Source organism: Styela clava, chromosome 9 (genome assembly GCF_964204865.1).
Source record: "Styela clava chromosome 9, kaStyClav1.hap1.2, whole genome shotgun sequence".
NCBI classification, from domain to species: Eukaryota; Metazoa; Chordata; class Ascidiacea; order Stolidobranchia; family Styelidae; genus Styela; species Styela clava.
In genome coordinates this window covers 3259827-3276901 of record NC_135258.1, presented here as the reverse complement: position 1 = coordinate 3276901, position 17075 = coordinate 3259827, and the positions used below count along the sequence as shown (strand labels likewise).

Genomic DNA, 17075 nt, shown 5'->3' with positions numbered 1-17075 from the left:
CCTAATTTAACCCAAAAAACAACCCAGGGGTCTAACGAAGTAAACACCAAACAAAAATGTGATGTGAAAATACAGCCAAAATTTATAAAGAAAAGGGGGCTCCCGAAGTATGCGAACCAAGATGGCGGACATCGGAATGTAATATGTGTACTAGGTTAGGGTTAGGCCATAATTTTAGCTATAAATACTACGGGAGGCTCTTGGCTAGTTTTTGAACTGATAATAGGAATAAAAGAAGGAAAATTGGAAAAAAATTATCGCCTAACCCTAACCTGTTACCCATGTTACGTTCCGATGTCCGCCATCTTGGTTCGCATACTTCGGGAGCACCAAGAAAAGTCTATTAATCAGTTACGTCGCTTTCATTTCACATCAATTTTGTTCAGTGTTAGTTAAGCAGTTACAGCGTTTATTTCTAGACCTCAAGTCAGTGAAAACAACACTATAACATCATGTTGTATCTCATGTGATACCTTTGTACCTAGAGTTCATGAAACATGCCTACTTAGCGTAATGTACTGTAACTACTTTTTTCCAAGTTAAAAAAGTAAAACTTGATCAATATCCAAGTATATGATCTTGGACCAAGGTTATGTTGTCATAATGCTTTTTTATATCACTTGTAGGCCATTTGTCAATTAAAAAAACTCCAAATTCATTCTAAAATCAAGAATTTATCATTTTAATATTGGTTAGGTTACTTTTTGAAATCCTTATCTTCAACCTGCAAACTCAAGGAAGACTAAAACGGATTTACCTTTCCTGCTTTCTGATTTCATTTTTACAACATAGGGGGCATTATGGCAAAATAACCAAGATTTATTACAGGAACAAGCAACAAAAGTTTTGATATACAGGTTCTAAAGAATACTAATGGATGTTAAATTTGAGATGGATTTTATGTTTACATAAGTAGGTTACTTGCTGAATGACAACAATGCTTCTCAACCATTTCATTCTGTAGATATTTTGACTGGTATCAAAGTTGCGATGTCTGAAAGAGATTCACCTGCCATTCGAAAAAATTTTCTCTTGGGTGACTAAGTTTGCCCTAAATCCTGGCTGAATTTGGACCATGAAAATTTTGAAATATAAATCCCCTTTTTCCAGTACGGCACACTATCCAAATTCCAAAAATTTCCCTCCATTTGGTTCAATAAAACAAACACTCCATGTGTCTAACAAACGAAGAGCGTCTGGCACTACGGCAGATGAGTCATATCGCGTCATGCTTGTCACAATAATAATCCAAATTAATCGTGGTCATCACATGAACAAAATTGTCGTTTTTTTCTGAAAACTCTCGAATGCCACAGTGAAATTTTTTTTCTTTCAGTAAATCAGATTATTTTTTCCAGAGGAATTCATTGATGACGTTTTTAGATTGCCACTCTTTGTAGTATTTTGCGCAACTTACTATACTGTATTTTTACTGATATTGAAGAACAACAATTTCCAGACGTCTCCCAAAGAGGTGGTGTCTGATCATCGCTAAAATGGGTTTCCCTGAAACGAGACAATGTCGCTTGATCCGTATAGCCTGCCATACTGTTTTCAATTTCTGTTAAAAATTTTAGATTATGGTTTCGCTGAGAATTTTAACACTGGCTGCCAGATTTCAAAATGTAAAACAACAATTCTTGACCATGCGATTTCGGAATTATGATTCGATGGAGTTTATAATATGACTTTGAACCCGCAAATAATGTTAGCAAGTTGCTATTGGTACGATAATTATGTTAAAAGAAAGTTTGAGAAGCGTTGATCGAGTTCACTGGTGCTATTTCTCCAATATTTATGCTGCAACTTTTTGGGATGAAAATTAGTCATTACCGGTCACATTGACTTAACGATGGTGTGACTAACACATAGTTATGTCTGTAGCAGGGTGCCAGAACTGTTTAAAACTTGGTTCTGCTTGGCAGAATCAATAACTAGACATTCACGTCAAAGGACCGACTCAATGGTAACCAGATAGTTACAACAACTATATTATCACTCAGTATTGTTTAGCTAAAACTTAGCAATAAAATCATTCAATAACTTGTGATTTCCACCAAGTTAATTCATGTTGAGGATAAATAAAGCACAATGTTGAAGCAAATTACATCGTTTTGGTCATGCTCCATTCATTCTCAAGACCTCAACATTTATGGTTGCAGCATATTGAATTCATTTTTCGTAAACCCAGTCAGAATTTGTTCATGCTAGCCTTTGCTAGGTCACCCGATTTATCCATAAGCCAAGCTGAAGAAGCAAAAATATAATTTTTCAACAGTATATTTGTAGTGCTACGAGTTCAACATAAATATGTTCATAAATATGTTGGACTTGAAGCTATCCAAATCTACCCTGTCAAACAAGACCGAAACAAGTGCCTTCATGTTAACAAGCTTCTAAATGAACAAATTGTGACTGGGAATAGCACCCCAGTAAGTAACCTACTTGTTTCAGAACGAAAAGATTTTTGCAGCGAAAAAAAATTGTCAACAAGAAGTGGTTGCAGTTGAATAACCACATTTATGTGGGTATCGTCGATATGATGAATCCGGAGGACAATGTCACGCTTCTCCGACCTGCTGTGATGTCACAAAGTAAGAGTAAGAGAGTATATATAAAGAGATGCTTTTAAACTGCATACACTGTTCTATAGCATATAGAAAGATTTATAGAAGTGGTTCCTTCTATGGCACATTTCCCCTTTTCCGACGACTTTTAACATTCATGATCTCTTGTTTTTGATTGATACCCTCTGAAATAACCTTATCAAGCAATGAAACTAGGAGGAACGGGGAGTTTTCACCTAGCATTGTGGTCTTCGTTCTACTGCTCTGTCCCACCTAGTGGAAGTCCCGGTTGGGAACTGGTGATTTTTCAGAATATGTTTGCGTGCTTTTATCGCTACTTAGTTGAGTTAACGAAAACATCAGTATTGGTTTTTAAAGCATCTCTTCTCTTTTACTCTTGCTTTGTTACAGTTTAAAAATCATTTTGTCTTTCAGATTCATACTTATATGGGCCATTGGGCTTAGTTAACAGTAGTAGGTCCATATCAATGGTAAAAGTAAAAAATCAGTAAAAATCACCAAATAATCGCATATTAGGGTTTGAATATTGGTGCTGAAAATGAGGATTTATTTAGGATCACAGTTTGAATAATTTGGAAAGCAGATTCTAATCTAAGATGTAGCATTCTTTGTTGATAATGTAAAGTACCCTTCGAAAAATTCAAGATTTATATCTTGTGATAATAATCGAGTCTGTCAAAATAAACTATACCAAATCAAAATCATATAAATCCGTATTTTGAAGCACAGTTTTTTAAATTATGGTTTTTTTGGTGTTTGGGCTCTCAGACCGGTTTTAATAGTTAGTGCGGGCGAATCTCAATTTTACCCTGTTGATGAATATTAACACATCTCCTATAGGACCTATAACAATAACTTTATCATTTTTAACGTCTCATTAATTTAAATTGATTTTGTATTAAAGAAAAGCCACCAGGGGGTGCTATAACATAAATAATGACAATGGCAAATGACGAACAAAAGATTGACGACGTTGATGAAATGTTCGAAGCATTCGTTAAGAAGAAACTACAACAACTCGGAATAAAACGAGCAGCATCGAAAAATGTAGAAAACGGAGCGATGAGTGAACTGGAATTAAACATGAAATTACGACTCGAGAAAAATCTGGGGTCAAAGGTTAACGAATTGGAAGAAAAAAAAGTGGAAGTAGATGAAGATGATCAAAGTAATGACTGGGTTGAGTCCTTCCCGAAAGTAAAAAAGAATAAAAAAGAGAAGAAGGATAAAAAAAAGAAGAAGAAGAAGGATAAAAAAGAGAGTAAATATGATTCGAGAAAGAATAAAACCGGTCGTAACCAGTCAGAACCGGTTGAACTGAATACAGAAGACAAAATACTTGACAAAGCAAAAGACCCAGAAGCGGGAATCGACCATAAAACTAATTTGGATTTAAAGAATGGAAAATCTACTATTGAGTTGAATAGTAAAAGTGACAAAAAAACCGAGCATGTTACTACTATTGGTCCAAAGAAAGACATTGCTACTATCAAGATGAAAATTGAGTTGTTGAAAGCAAAAAGCGAAGGAGAGAGACTAAAAAAAGAGGCAAATGGTTTGCTCAAATCTGTGTCGAAAAATCAAAGCAGTGTCGGGAACGAAAAGAATGAAAATGAGAAAAATAAACATTCTGAAAATGAGGACAATGGTGATAGAAAATCGAATTCAAGGTCACCTTCAAGGAGATTGAAACATTTGCATCAAAGTCGTTCAAGGTCACGAAGTCGCTCGCCTAAAAAGTCATCTCGCCGTTCAAAATCTAAAAGTCGGTCACCGGTGAAAAGGTCAAAACGTCATAGGTCACGAAGTCGATCAAGGTCACGTAGCAGGCGACGTAGGGGTCATAGGTCAAGGTCGTATGATAAACATAGACGCAGTAGATCAAGGTCACGAGAGAGACGTCATCGTAAACGATCACGGCGAAGTTCTTCACCTAGAATAACAACCAAAGATAAAGTTCGCTTGCTTGAAATTGCAAAAGCAAATGCATTAGCTCAACACAAGGCTTCTCATAATGCTGCATCTGTTACCTCTATGGGCGCCTTGTTAAAATCGGGTTCGATGTCTGTAAATCAATTAACAGAAATTTGCAAAGATATTGTGAATAAAAAAGAACCAACAATTGTTGACAAAGATGAAATTCTAACAAAAGAAAAAGCTGAGGAATATATAAAGAAGTCTAAAGAGGCCACCGTGCATCACCCATTCGCAGTTCGTGAAACCCCTATTTCATTTAATATAAAACCAGTTAGGATGGGGACGCCAGCACCGCCTCCAGTGATAAAAGCTCTTTCCACACTCACAAAAGAGTTCCCAGTATCGTGCGGGCAGCAACATAGGAGAAAAGAAGTCTTAGAAACTGTGTATGGGAAATGGGAAACAATAGCGAAAGACGAGGCAACAAAAAACGCTGTGAAAGAACTCGTAACAAGTGATAAAGTTTTTATGGATGAGACTGAACCATTGGAAGTGGATTTAAGTTCAGCAATCGCAGATCGTATTTCTGCCGTGCGACAACTACAAGACAACCCTACTAACATAAAAGCGCAAGAAAAAATGGAGCAAGCTCAAAAACAGCTTGACACTTGGACAAAAAAAAAGCAAACACCCGGGCAATTTACTGGGCACACAGGGCTAACCCCAATGCCTAAAGAAGTTTTAGAAAGTGGGAAACAAGCATGGTTTAAAGCAGATGATGTTAAGAACGCAAAAAAAGTTGGTGGCATCGGGAAGTCGTTACTGGAAAAGATGGGGTGGACCCCTGGGACACCACTTGGTAAAACAATGATGGGACAGTTGGAACCTCTGCAATTGGATATGAAGAATGATAGAAGAGGACTCAGCAGTTTTATGGAAACATTACCATCGACCGCAAGTTCAAAGAAGGCACGAGTTGCAAACGGCCCAAAACCAGTAATGGATTTGAGCGGTAAACACCCAGTTTCAGCGTTGATGGAGATTTGTAGCAAACGACACTGGAACCCACCTGATTTCAGACTGGCTGATCCCTGTAATATTAAAAACTTTACATATCGTGTCACAGTATGTAATGATGAATATATTGGACATCCAGCGAATAATAAAAAACAAGCAAAATATAGTGCGGCCACTGTCGCTTTACAATGTATGGGTTTAGTACCCAAGGAAACGTAACCCCAGCTATTTTATTAATTTAATATAATATGGTGTGCTCATAAAGTCTCAAAATAATTTAAATTGCAAATGGAATGTATCGTTACCATATATCAGGGGTGGCCAACATATTGATTATGGCCAATGCGTGTGTGCAGTTATTCGCATATTTTTGTGTATGACCTCATTACCGATCAGGGTCGAAGGAAGTTCGGTCTCCTCTGCTTTATATAATTTGCTAGCCAGATGTGTAAATCAAGTAAAAAAAAAATGAATAAAAATTAATTATTGTGAGTTAAAACAAGCCTACTTGCGAACTGACATATTGAAATTTGGACGAGACCATTGCAACCGTTTCCTTTTGCAATTATAATAAAAAGTTTTTAAGACTTGATTAACACCCTGTTTTTTTCATATTTTTTGCTCAGAAGAAGGCTTGAGTCAAACAGTCATTCTATAGTAGGAATGTCATGAAGCTGGTGTTCTTCTATCATAAATGCTATATTTTGTAGCTAATAAGTCCGTTTTCTGAGATCGGCTTATTGGGTGGCTCGTCTTATTTTATCTTTTATGGGGTCTGCTCATTATAAGCTTTGGACCAAGCAACCCGACTTATTGACGAAGATATGGAGAACCCTAATTTTTAGTGCTAAAAATTGACCTTGTCTCATTTGATGATTTGACTTATCAGTATGGGAATACAGTACTTTGCTATAAATGTCCAATGGGGTCCAAAATTTTTTATATTGAATTCCAGTTTCTAAAATTAGCAGTTCCATATGTATCAGCTTCTTGTACAATGCTTTGTTCTTGAATCTTTTCAAATTTCATGGGAGTTCACAACAAGTCGGCGGCACAATGGCCCCAACGGTCCAAGTGTTAGGTTAACTATGTTGGTTGGTATGATTTCACATCTCGGGTACAAATCAAGTGACACGCAATTAGGACACCATTTCCAAAACTCTTAAGAAAATCAAATTTTTCAAGCTACTTTATTATTGCCCAGAAAAATCTGATTCCAAATCTAAATGGAAATTTGACTCTATTCGGGCTCCAAGCATTTTATAGATACAATATCAAGTCTAATATCAATAAAATCACTCCAAACTCGGGCACCAAAGACCTACAAGACATATAGGGTGTCCATAAAGTTTCAAAAATTTTTCAAAATTGCCAAGTGAATTTATTGGTACCATATATTGTTTTGGCTTTCACAGATGTATTAAATAAAGTAAAAATACTTGAACAATTACTGTTTAAAAAACAACTAACCAGGTTGAGATATATTGAGAACTGACTTCATAACAAAATTGAAATTGTGAAAGGACTTTATGGACACCCTGTACATGTTTGGTGTTATCTATATCTACTTAAAGGAAAAAAATATGATAATAATTTCGCTGCAAAAATTATGAATTTCACAGAAATAAACTGTTATTTATTATAATTATCTATTTCGAGATTGTTAGTTTCAATTTTGTCAATAGTCAATTTTGCACTGTTTCTAGGTTGTAATAATAGATGGAATCTTTTGTGTTTTTGCTATTGTTTTGTTTTTGCCTTGAGCAATTTTACATTCGATGCCATAGAGTTGAATTGAACACAATAATTAAGGAGAGCGCAATAAGAATATGATTAGAAAAGAAAACTAAAAAATTTTAGCAAGATTTTTGATTCTGGATTTGAAATTGGTTCAGAAATCATTTCATCTAGCTTTTGATTATGTTTTCCACAATTTCTCTCCCAACAGAGCCCTAGACAAGCGGCCACTGAAAGTCACAGAGCTGTCCAGCATGAGAAAAGCAGTCATCGCTCAGTTCTCGTTTCCGCAAATGATTAGAGCAATCACGTTACCTGTGCTCTTTGATATGCGTTCTACAATATGTTCATTCATAAAATTGTTTTGTTTTTTCTTATGGCATGAAATAATTTGAGGAACCATTACATCTAGCTGTTTGATCATATTTTCCACAATTCTCTCCCAACAGAGCCCTAGACAAGCGGCCACTGAAAGTCACAGAGCGTCCTGGGAAAGTGGAAAGTCAACTCCCAGTTCTACATTTTCCCACATGGCTAGAGCAATCACGTTACCTGTTCTTTTTAAAATATGTTTCACAATTCTTTATAAAATTATCCTATCTGCTACCTTTCTTTCACTTTGAAAGTATTTTGTCTTAATTTGCGACCTTTTACGTAATTATTGATTTTTTTTTCTAGGTTTACTGTAAATCCTAATTAGAAACACATCAAGGACTTAACTTGTAAGACGGAAATTCTTTGATGTCAATGCTAAAGTCTCGCATATTCTGTTTTTTGCGACATGCCACTCCCAGGCTCTTGGATTATTGTTTGTAACTCTTACCATCTTGAATTATTGTGGATTTTCTAAAGGTATTCTGGACAAATATCACTGCTTTGCGGAATTATTCCTTTTGCTATAGCTGATTTAACAGCTACGTGAAGATCTACTAATTTTGCCACAAACAATAGGTTTATTGGGAGATATCATCACTACAGCCAATAGATTGATTCTGGGAAGATTAAATATGACAGTACTAGTGGCATATTTTAGCACGGTCTTCTGAAACTTGGCATCGATCATCTTTTTACATATTACTGACTTTATGCTCGAAATCATAAAATTTATTCTACGGTCTACACCTCAACGAGCTTCAAGACATTACTTCTGACACTTCAGTTGCATTTCATTGCCTTGAACAATTGTAAACGAAAAATTGCAGTCGAAGCCATCGAGTTATAGAACACAATAATATGATAAGAGAAGAATCTAAAGATTCCAGCAACTCAAAAAGCCAGACAAGCCTTGGTTTGGAGATTATTTGTGATTCTGGATTTGATAATATTTCTAGATCTGAAGAAGCTATGACTAATGCAACAACAGTTGGGACAAGTTTATATCCTATATATCTGATGGCAGGGCAATCCACACTTGACAATTCACTAAATTTATCACAAGTGGAGACTCGTATTGAGGTAAACTCAGCACTCACACCAAGATTCAGTGAAGACTTGAAGCAGAATTGTGATGCTGTTGTATCAGAAACTGAAGCTGAATCATCAGAAAACTCTACTAGCATTGAACACAGTGTAAGAAATGCAAAACTTCAACAAAAAGCTTCCATAAATGGCGTTTGTGAACGTTTACTGAGTGCTGCAACTTCAAATGATGACAATTTTCAAACTACACTGGAAATTCAGCCTTCTAATACACAAAGTTTTCCAAATCTGTTGCACAACCCATATAATTTAATTCAAAATGAACTCAGTGCTAATAAGACAGTTGTCAATTCTGATTCATCTGAAGTTGTTCGGTATCCGAGCTCCATTTGTACGTATAAATCACCATCAAAACTTTTCACATGCAGTTTCTGTAAAAAGTCGTTCACCCAAAGTGGGACTTTAAAGCGACACACACGTATTCACACAGGTTATAAACCCTACAAATGTAGTTCATGTGATAAAACGTTCTCTTTGAAATCATATCTAGTAACACATAAAAGAACTCACACAGGAGAAAAGCCGTATCAATGTTTAACATGCGGGAAATGTTTTTCCCAACCCTCGAGTTTGAAAACTCATACACAGACTCATAGTAATGTAAAACCGTACGAATGTGACACTTGTGGGTTTAAATTTGCTTTAAAGTCATATCTTACTGTTCATGAAAGGACACACACAGGTGAAAAACCATATAAATGTGGAGAATGTGGCAAGACATTTACTCAGGGCAGCAGTTTAAATGTGCATTTGCGAAAGCATGTAACTGAATTTGTTGAACCTGTGGGTACTTCCTAGTGACTTCAAGTATGAATGTATAAAACTAGCGTATTTTCTCGAAATTAGGCCTATATCGCGAATAGGCCGACTCCCTTAAAACGGCGATTTTATAAAAAATCGCACATAAGCCGGTCCCACGAATCGTTACACGCCGGACGCCTCAAGAAAATTGTAAAATGGGAAAAAAAAATGTAACGCAATCACGTTTATCGCTTCTGCATGTTAGCGAGGACCGTAGGTGGATTATTACCCGTAACTCTTACTTGTTAATTTCTGTTAATAAAGTCTATATTGCTTCTGTGATTGTGTCGAGAGTTTCAAATAGAGTTCCTGAATCAGCAAAAAACAATTTCCTTTGATCGCCACAATTGCGATTAATTTCGTTCCTTGTCCGTTTCAAGGAAAGAAATAACGCTGTATTAACACATTCTTATAATTCGCTTGGAATCTTAACACGCCAGACGCCTTAAGAAAAGAAAAGCGCAAAAAGAAAACAAAATTGCTGTAACATAAATATTTCTCACGTTTATCATTTCTGTTTGTAAGCGACGGTCGTAGATCCTTACTCGTAACTCTTACTTGTAAATTCATGTTAATAAAGTCTATATTGCTTTTCATGCGTCGTGATTTGTAATAATGGAAGGGATTGTTGTCGGGAGTTTGAGAGAGTCCCTGAGTCAGCATAAAACAATTTCCTTTGATCGTCCACAATGTGGTTAATTTCGATAAGAGTCCTTATCACTGCCCCTTAACGGATAACATATCGTAAAGGTGATTAAAAGTCGCGCGTCGTTAATTGCTTCTACGACGATAGTGCACCAAATAATAACGTTTTCACCACGAAACAACTGGCCGTAAATCGACACGGTTGCTGTTATGTAAAAAAAACACAAGCGAAAACAAACCAATCAAGCGTCTTGTCAATCACAGACTGTACAAGCCATCAGCTGTATGATAAGACAATCCACCTTCACAAGCGATTGTGTGTGTGCGTGCACGCTTTTTATCGTGAGAACTTGGTATGGTTCGAAACTTTTGGAATTACCGGCAAGTTAACATAATATCATCTCGTTGCTCGATCAAATTCTGATGCGCGAATAAGACGATCCCTTAGTTTGGCAACTTTTTTTCGAGTTTTAACCCTTCGCGTATCGAGACTTTGATCACGCAACGAAATGATATAATGCTGACTTGCCGGTAATTGCAACAGGTACAGACCATAAAGAGCGTGCACGTACACACCACACACGCAATCGCTTGTCTAGGTGTGATCATGAACGTTACCGCTTGTATTTGATTAAATTTAATTGTATCTTTTGCATAAGAGCAACAGCATTGATCTACCAGCAGTCTCGTGGTCAAAACGTTATCATTTGTGCACAAGTAAGAATCAGGTAGAAGTTTCAGGTAGAATAATACTCACAGCATTAATTCTTAACAATAAAACTGTAATTTCAATCATTTTGAACAACCATTTACGGTAACTGAAAGGTTGGGACATGAAAATTGCTTTCTTTTAAATTACCAGACAAGACCGATTTGAAATTTTCAGTAGCTAAATTTAAAAGTGTGATTTTCTTTAAATTACTGCCATTAATTTTGGTAAGCGGGTGCACAAGCAACTTCTCTCTTTTTTCATTTGTTTTAATATATTGAATTACGGTAGTATTTGTGTTTTCTTTTATTCTAAAGCAATGTTTTTCATCTCTCGACATTTCAATAAATTTGTTGAGTTGATAAAAAAGAGAGGTGGTGCCATTATCTTAAGGGCACTGCGGCAAGCGAAGATGTCCAAAATAAATCTACGTGAAACTTTTTTTCTTCCGTATTTAATAGAACAGCATCAAAATACTTGAAGGAAATTTCTCGCGTTTCTCTGTGTTTGTGTTATTCTTTTTGGTCGGCGGGCACGTACATTGTACGCATTTTAAGTTATGCCCGTCTCCCAGGTATCTCTGCATTTTGTTTGTCTGTTCACTTTTTGTATTGTTTATGTCAGAGAACCAAAATAAATGATTGATTGATTGAAGTGTCTCAGTGTGCTTCATTTTTTTTTCAAATGTTATTCCTGAATTATGTAGTTCTTTGTTGGAGCATTTCCCAAATGGGATTTTTCTAGAAATATCGAGATTTGGCTATCTTTGGAAGTCCTATTACATTTAAACTCACTTGGGATTCAGACTATATTCAAATAAATATTTAATATTTCATTACCCTATTTTATTGATTGTTCAGATTTAGTCCAGAATATATTGTTACATACTGGATTGCGATAGTTGACTGATTGGATATTTTTCGATTGAACTGAATGACTGTCTGGTATGTCAGAAGAAAAGCAATTATTTTGTGAAATATGCGGAAATGCCGTTAAAACAGCAAATAAGTTGAAGATTCATATGAGAACTCATACTGGAGAAAAACCGCACTCTTGTAGGATATGTGGGAAGTGTTTTGCACAATACGGCAATCTGAATGTTCATATACGACGTCATACAGAAGAAAAACCATATTCTTGCGAAGTATGTGGCAAATGTTTCGTGAACACAGCTGCCGTGAATGATCATGTTCGAATTCATACAGGAGAGAAGCCATATTCCTGTAAGATATGTGGCAAATGTTTTTCACGATCAGGTAGTTTGAACCTACACATGCGAATCCATTCGGGTGATAAGCTTTATCCCTGTGAGATATGTGGCAAATATTTTTCACAATTAGGTCATTTGAACAGACACATGCGAATCCATTCAGGTGATAAGCCTTATTCCTGTAAGATATGTGGCAAATGTTTTTCACGATCAGATAGTTTGAACACACACATGCCAATCCATTCAGGAGATAAGCCTTATCCCTGTAAGATATGTGGCAAATGTTTTTCACGATCAGGTAGTTTGAACAAACACATGCGAATCCATTCAAGTGATAAGCCTTATCCCTGTGAGATATGTGGCAAATATTTTTCACAATCAGGTCATTTGAACACACACATGCGAATCCATTCAGGTGATAAGCCTTATCCCTGTGAGATTTGTGGCAAATATTTTTCACAATCAGGTCATTTAAACACACACATGCGAATCCATTCAGGTGATAAGCCTTATCCCTGTGAGATATGTGGCAAATGTTTTTCACAATCAGGTTCTTTGAATACACACATGCGAATCCATTCAAGTGATAAACCTTATTCCTGTGAGATATGTGGCAAATGTTTTTCACAATCAAGTAATTTGAACAGACACATGCTAATCCATTCAAGTGATAAGCCATACTCATGTAACATGTGTGGCAAATGTTTTTCACAATCAAGTAATTTGAACAGACACATGCTAATCCATTCAAGTGATAAGCCATACTCATGTGAGATGTGTGGCAAATGTTTTTCACAACCATATCTTCTGAACAAACACATGCGAATCCATTCAGGTGATAAGCCATACTCATGTGAAATATGTGGCAAATGTTTTTCACATTCTTGCAAGTTGAATAAACATATGAAAATTCACAATAAGAAAACCCTTACTGCTGTGAAACATGTGGATAGTATTCCGTGAAAATCCATACACGATGTCAACAGTGACAAATTTTTGGATCGAGTGGTGGTTAAGGTGACAAGACTTAGCAGGAGTGGGCAACATGGGTCCGGCCCGCGACGAGATTTTGACCGACCCGCTGACTGTATCCAACCACACTCTGTAATGTGGTCCGACACATCATTCCCGAAAGTTGTCGATCGCTCTACTCTCACCGCACTGTTAGTGCGTGCTGGTGAAATAAACAATTGCCTTAGTGAACAAACAATTGTGTTAGCACACTTGTTGAACAAACATTTAACAGAGCGGCCCGCCGACTAGAGAAGTTGCCCACCCCTGTTCTATAGTATACAAGCGTTTACAGATGTTAGTACTTTCGAACACATGCAAGAGCCAGGCTGGTCCTTGCATGATGCATGCATATTGTGCAAATGATGATATGTTTTATATATTAGAGCAGTGGTTCTCAAACGGTGGGTCGAACTTCAAAAAGGGCGCATACACAAGGGGGCTTGAAAGTAAAAAGATCTGCTAGATATGATCTTCCCGGCTTTATTCTGGATACGTATTTTCAACATGTTTTTGAATAAAATGTATTCGCCTCAATATCTTTTACTTGTAAGGTGGGGTGCCAGATAATTTATAAAAAAAGGTTCAGGCCTAGAAGTTTGAGAACCACCGTTCCAGAGTATGTAAACGTTTACGATACTTTTGACTAAACGTGAATCGTAAGTTTGATATATGCTAATGATGATATGTTTTTGCAATTGTTTCTTTATGTATCTGATTGTGTATTGATTGTATGTTTTGCACTGAACCAAAAATTCCGTTAACGACTTTTCTTCATGATGATTAAACTTTTTTCATTCTGATTTGCTCACATTTATCCTGTTTTATGGGTAACAACAGCACGATTGGCTCTATCGTATGCTGTCACTGAAACTCTTCACTTCTTAGCTAGCAAATTATGAAAAGCTAAAAATAGGTCAGAATTCTGTTGCCGTTTCTACTCGCATGGAGGGTGAGAGCTGGCATTGCTCGGAAATAACAAATGGCACTGTTTACCTCAGTTTCGCGCTTATCCTGTTGGTTTAAAACTATCTAGTCGCCATGGTTATTTTGCCATTAAAACTCACAGAGTCCTCTACTGCTATTGCCCGCCCCTTCCATAAGAGAAAGCGATTCCATGATTTGCATTAACGAACTTATTTCACTCAAATTTGAACTATGTAGAATTTAAACAAAAAAAATTAAATTAACTAAAAATTGCATATTCTCTTAGCAAAATCTATAGGGAAGCCACCATCATAAAGGATAGAATTTATCCTCTGCGAAAGATGTGATTAGGGCTGAGCGAATACATGATGATAAATACTTGGAAATTGGCAATCGTATGTGACTTTCATTCTAATGGGTCATCCAGCCTCATAAATTACTGAAAACATTGAATTTATCACTCAGTTTTATGGAAACCACCATCATAAAGGATCAAATTTATATCATCTGTGAGAGTTATAGATGATTAGGGCATTTACGAATACATGATGATTTTAGAATATAATTGAATACTTGAAAGATTGGCAATTGTATGTGATTTTTCATTGTAATGGGTTCTCCACAGACACATAAATTACTGAAAACATTGAATTTAACACTCAGACAGTTTACTTAGTTGTCACACACAACAAGAAACATGTTCCACCAATAAATCACCAGGGAGAAGAGTGCGCTTACAAAAAATATCGCTCAACCTTTGGCGAATAAAAAAAAAAAAGATTCCACTGATTCAAAATTTTTGTCTGCACTGATATTCACCCGAAATGCCCAGCCCTAATAATGATAGCAAGCCACACTTCTCATCCAGTTATGGGAACAGCTGACCGGTTGATTTCTCTAGTTGTATGGTATACAATATATTGGCAAAGTTAAGATTGATCTGACATATCAATATTAGGATAGGATTTACATATTTATCCCGGGGGAGAGGAAAGCCGATAAGACGGCTTATCCATATGGCGAACCACGGCCTCTCGTCCGGTTACCATTCCAAGTCGGGTATGGGATTAGTTATATAGTTTGTTTTCGGAAGCATGGACTTGGTGGTGGAGGAAGCCGTAACTGACCAGAGGTTACGTGAACCACCCAACGACGGCGAGGAGTCCAGCAATCCTCTCGCACATAACCATCCCTGCATGGGATTCGAACCTGCGAACCCACGCAGAGTAATTAGAGGTGCGGTGGCAAGCGTATTCCTAACGCTTAGCCCATTGAGCCACACCGCCGCGCTGCAATTAATGCATATATAATTAGATTGGCAGAACACAATATAAACTTGCACAAAATTAACAGGGAGAAGACACAGAATCCGTAAGTTGAATCCACGAAAACATGTTGGAAAGTTTGAACATAGCTAAACAATGCAGTATAAGTTGTCAAATTTTTAATTTTCAAGTCGGAATTTAGACTAGCAAACTAAAAAGAGCAAGCCAGATAGGTGGCGTTGAATGCTATTTCAAACAACTATAATATAAAAAAATGTTAAGCGTTGCAATTATTTGACATGCAGTAATCTTCTCCCATTTAATTTTAGTATTTGAAATGTGATTCAGCACCATTTTACCGTAAAACATTAATGTGAGGTATATACGCTTTAGCATTCTGATTTGCTCACATTTATCCTAACGACTTTTCTTCATGATGATTAAACTTTTTTCATTCTGATTTGCTCACATTTATCCTGTTTTATGGGTAACAACAGCACGATTGGCTCTATCGTATGCTGTCACTGAAACTCTTCACTTCTTAGCTAGCAAATTATGAAAAGCTAAAAATAGGTCAGAATCCGGTTGCCGTTTCTACTCGCATGGAGGGTGAGAGCTGGCATTGCTCGGAAATAACAAATGGCACTGTTTACCTCAGTTTCGCGCTTATCCTGTTGGTTTAAGACTATCTAGTCGCCATGGTTATTTTACAGAGTCCTCTACTGCTATTGCCCGCCCCTTCCATAAGAGAAAGCGATTCCATGATTTGCATTAACGAACTTATTTCACTCAATTTGAACTATGTAGAATTTAAACAAAAAAAATTAAATTGACTAAAAATTGCATATTCTCTTAGCAAAATCTATAGGGAAGCCACCATCATAAAGGATAGAATTTATCCTCTGCGAAAGATGTGATTAGGGCTGAGCGAATACATGATGATTTCAGAATCAAATACTTGGAAATTGGCAATCGTATGTGACTTTTTCATTCTAATGGGTCATCCAGCCTCATAAATTACTGAAAACATTGAATTTATCACTCAGTTTTATGGAAACCATCATCATAAAGGATCAAATTTATATCATCTGTGAGAGTTATAGATGATTAGGGCATTTACGAATACATGATGATTTTAGAATATAATTGAATACTTGAAAGATTGGCAATTGTATGTGATTTTTTATTGTAATGGGTTCTCCACAGACACATAAATTACTGAAAACATTGAATTTAACACTCAGACAGTTTACTGAGTTGTCACACACAACAAGAAACATATTTCACCAATAAATCACCAGGGAGAAGAGATCGCACAACCTTTGGCGAATAAAAAAAAAAAGATATTCATTGAAATGCCCAGCCCTAATAATGATAGCAAGCCACACTTCTCATCCAGTTATGGGAACAGCTGACCAGATGATTTCTCTAGTTGTATGGTATATATTGGCAAAGTTAAGATTGATCTGACATATCAATATTAATGCATATATAATTAGATTGGCAGAACACAATATAAACTTGCACAAAATTAACAGGGAGAAGACACAGAATCCGTAAGTTGAATCCACGAAAACATGTTGGAAGGTTTGAACATAGCTAAACAATGCAGTATAAGTGACTAACATGTATAAGAGCTAACAATAACATGAAGTCAAACATTAGCAATTCCAATATATGTCGCAGATGAGATCATGGAAATGGTCACAAGTTTATCGTTCCATGCATCTGCATGGTTGTCAAATTTTTAATTTCCAAGTCGGAATTTA

General features: G+C 36.4%; 2 protein-coding genes across 4 annotated transcripts; both read left to right on the top strand.

The window, feature by feature from the left end:
- The first annotated feature begins 321 nt into the window (after positions 1 to 321).
- On the top strand, positions 322 to 7937 carry LOC120339897 (protein Son-like). Of its 3 annotated transcripts, none has more exons than XM_039408131.2 (2): positions 322 to 912; positions 2455 to 7937. In XM_039408131.2, exon 2 carries the CDS (start codon positions 3525 to 3527, stop codon positions 5739 to 5741), a length of 2217 nt encoding a protein of 738 aa, XP_039264065.2. In that variant the 5' UTR covers positions 322 to 912; positions 2455 to 3524; the 3' UTR covers positions 5742 to 7937. The 3 variants fall into 3 exon arrangements, with proteins under 3 accessions (XP_039264065.2, XP_039264064.2, XP_039264066.2); XM_039408130.2 differs by having other exon boundaries at positions 322 to 2594; positions 3493 to 7937; XM_039408132.2 differs by having other exon boundaries at positions 322 to 2600; positions 3493 to 7937.
- Positions 7938 to 8015: 78 nt separating this feature from the next.
- LOC120339903 (uncharacterized) lies at positions 8016 to 14624 on the top strand. Its single transcript, XM_078116058.1, has 2 exons — positions 8016 to 9525; positions 11832 to 14624. Exons 1-2 carry the CDS (start codon positions 8493 to 8495, stop codon positions 13064 to 13066), a joined length of 2268 nt encoding a protein of 755 aa, XP_077972184.1. The 5' UTR covers positions 8016 to 8492; the 3' UTR covers positions 13067 to 14624.
- Positions 14625 to 17075: the final 2451 nt, after the last annotated feature.

Bases quoted from the DNA above. Each gene is read 5' to 3' on its own strand.
- LOC120339897 (XM_039408131.2), top strand. From the start codon at position 3,525: ATGACAATGGCAAATGACGAACAAAAGATTGACGACGTTGATGAAATG.
- LOC120339903 (XM_078116058.1), top strand. From the start codon at position 8,493: ATGATAAGAGAAGAATCTAAAGATTCCAGCAACTCAAAAAGCCAGACA. The intron at 9,526-11,831 runs GTACTTCCTAGT...GAACTGAATGAC, and splicing joins TGAATTTGTTGAACCTGTGG to TGTCTGGTATGTCAGAAGAA.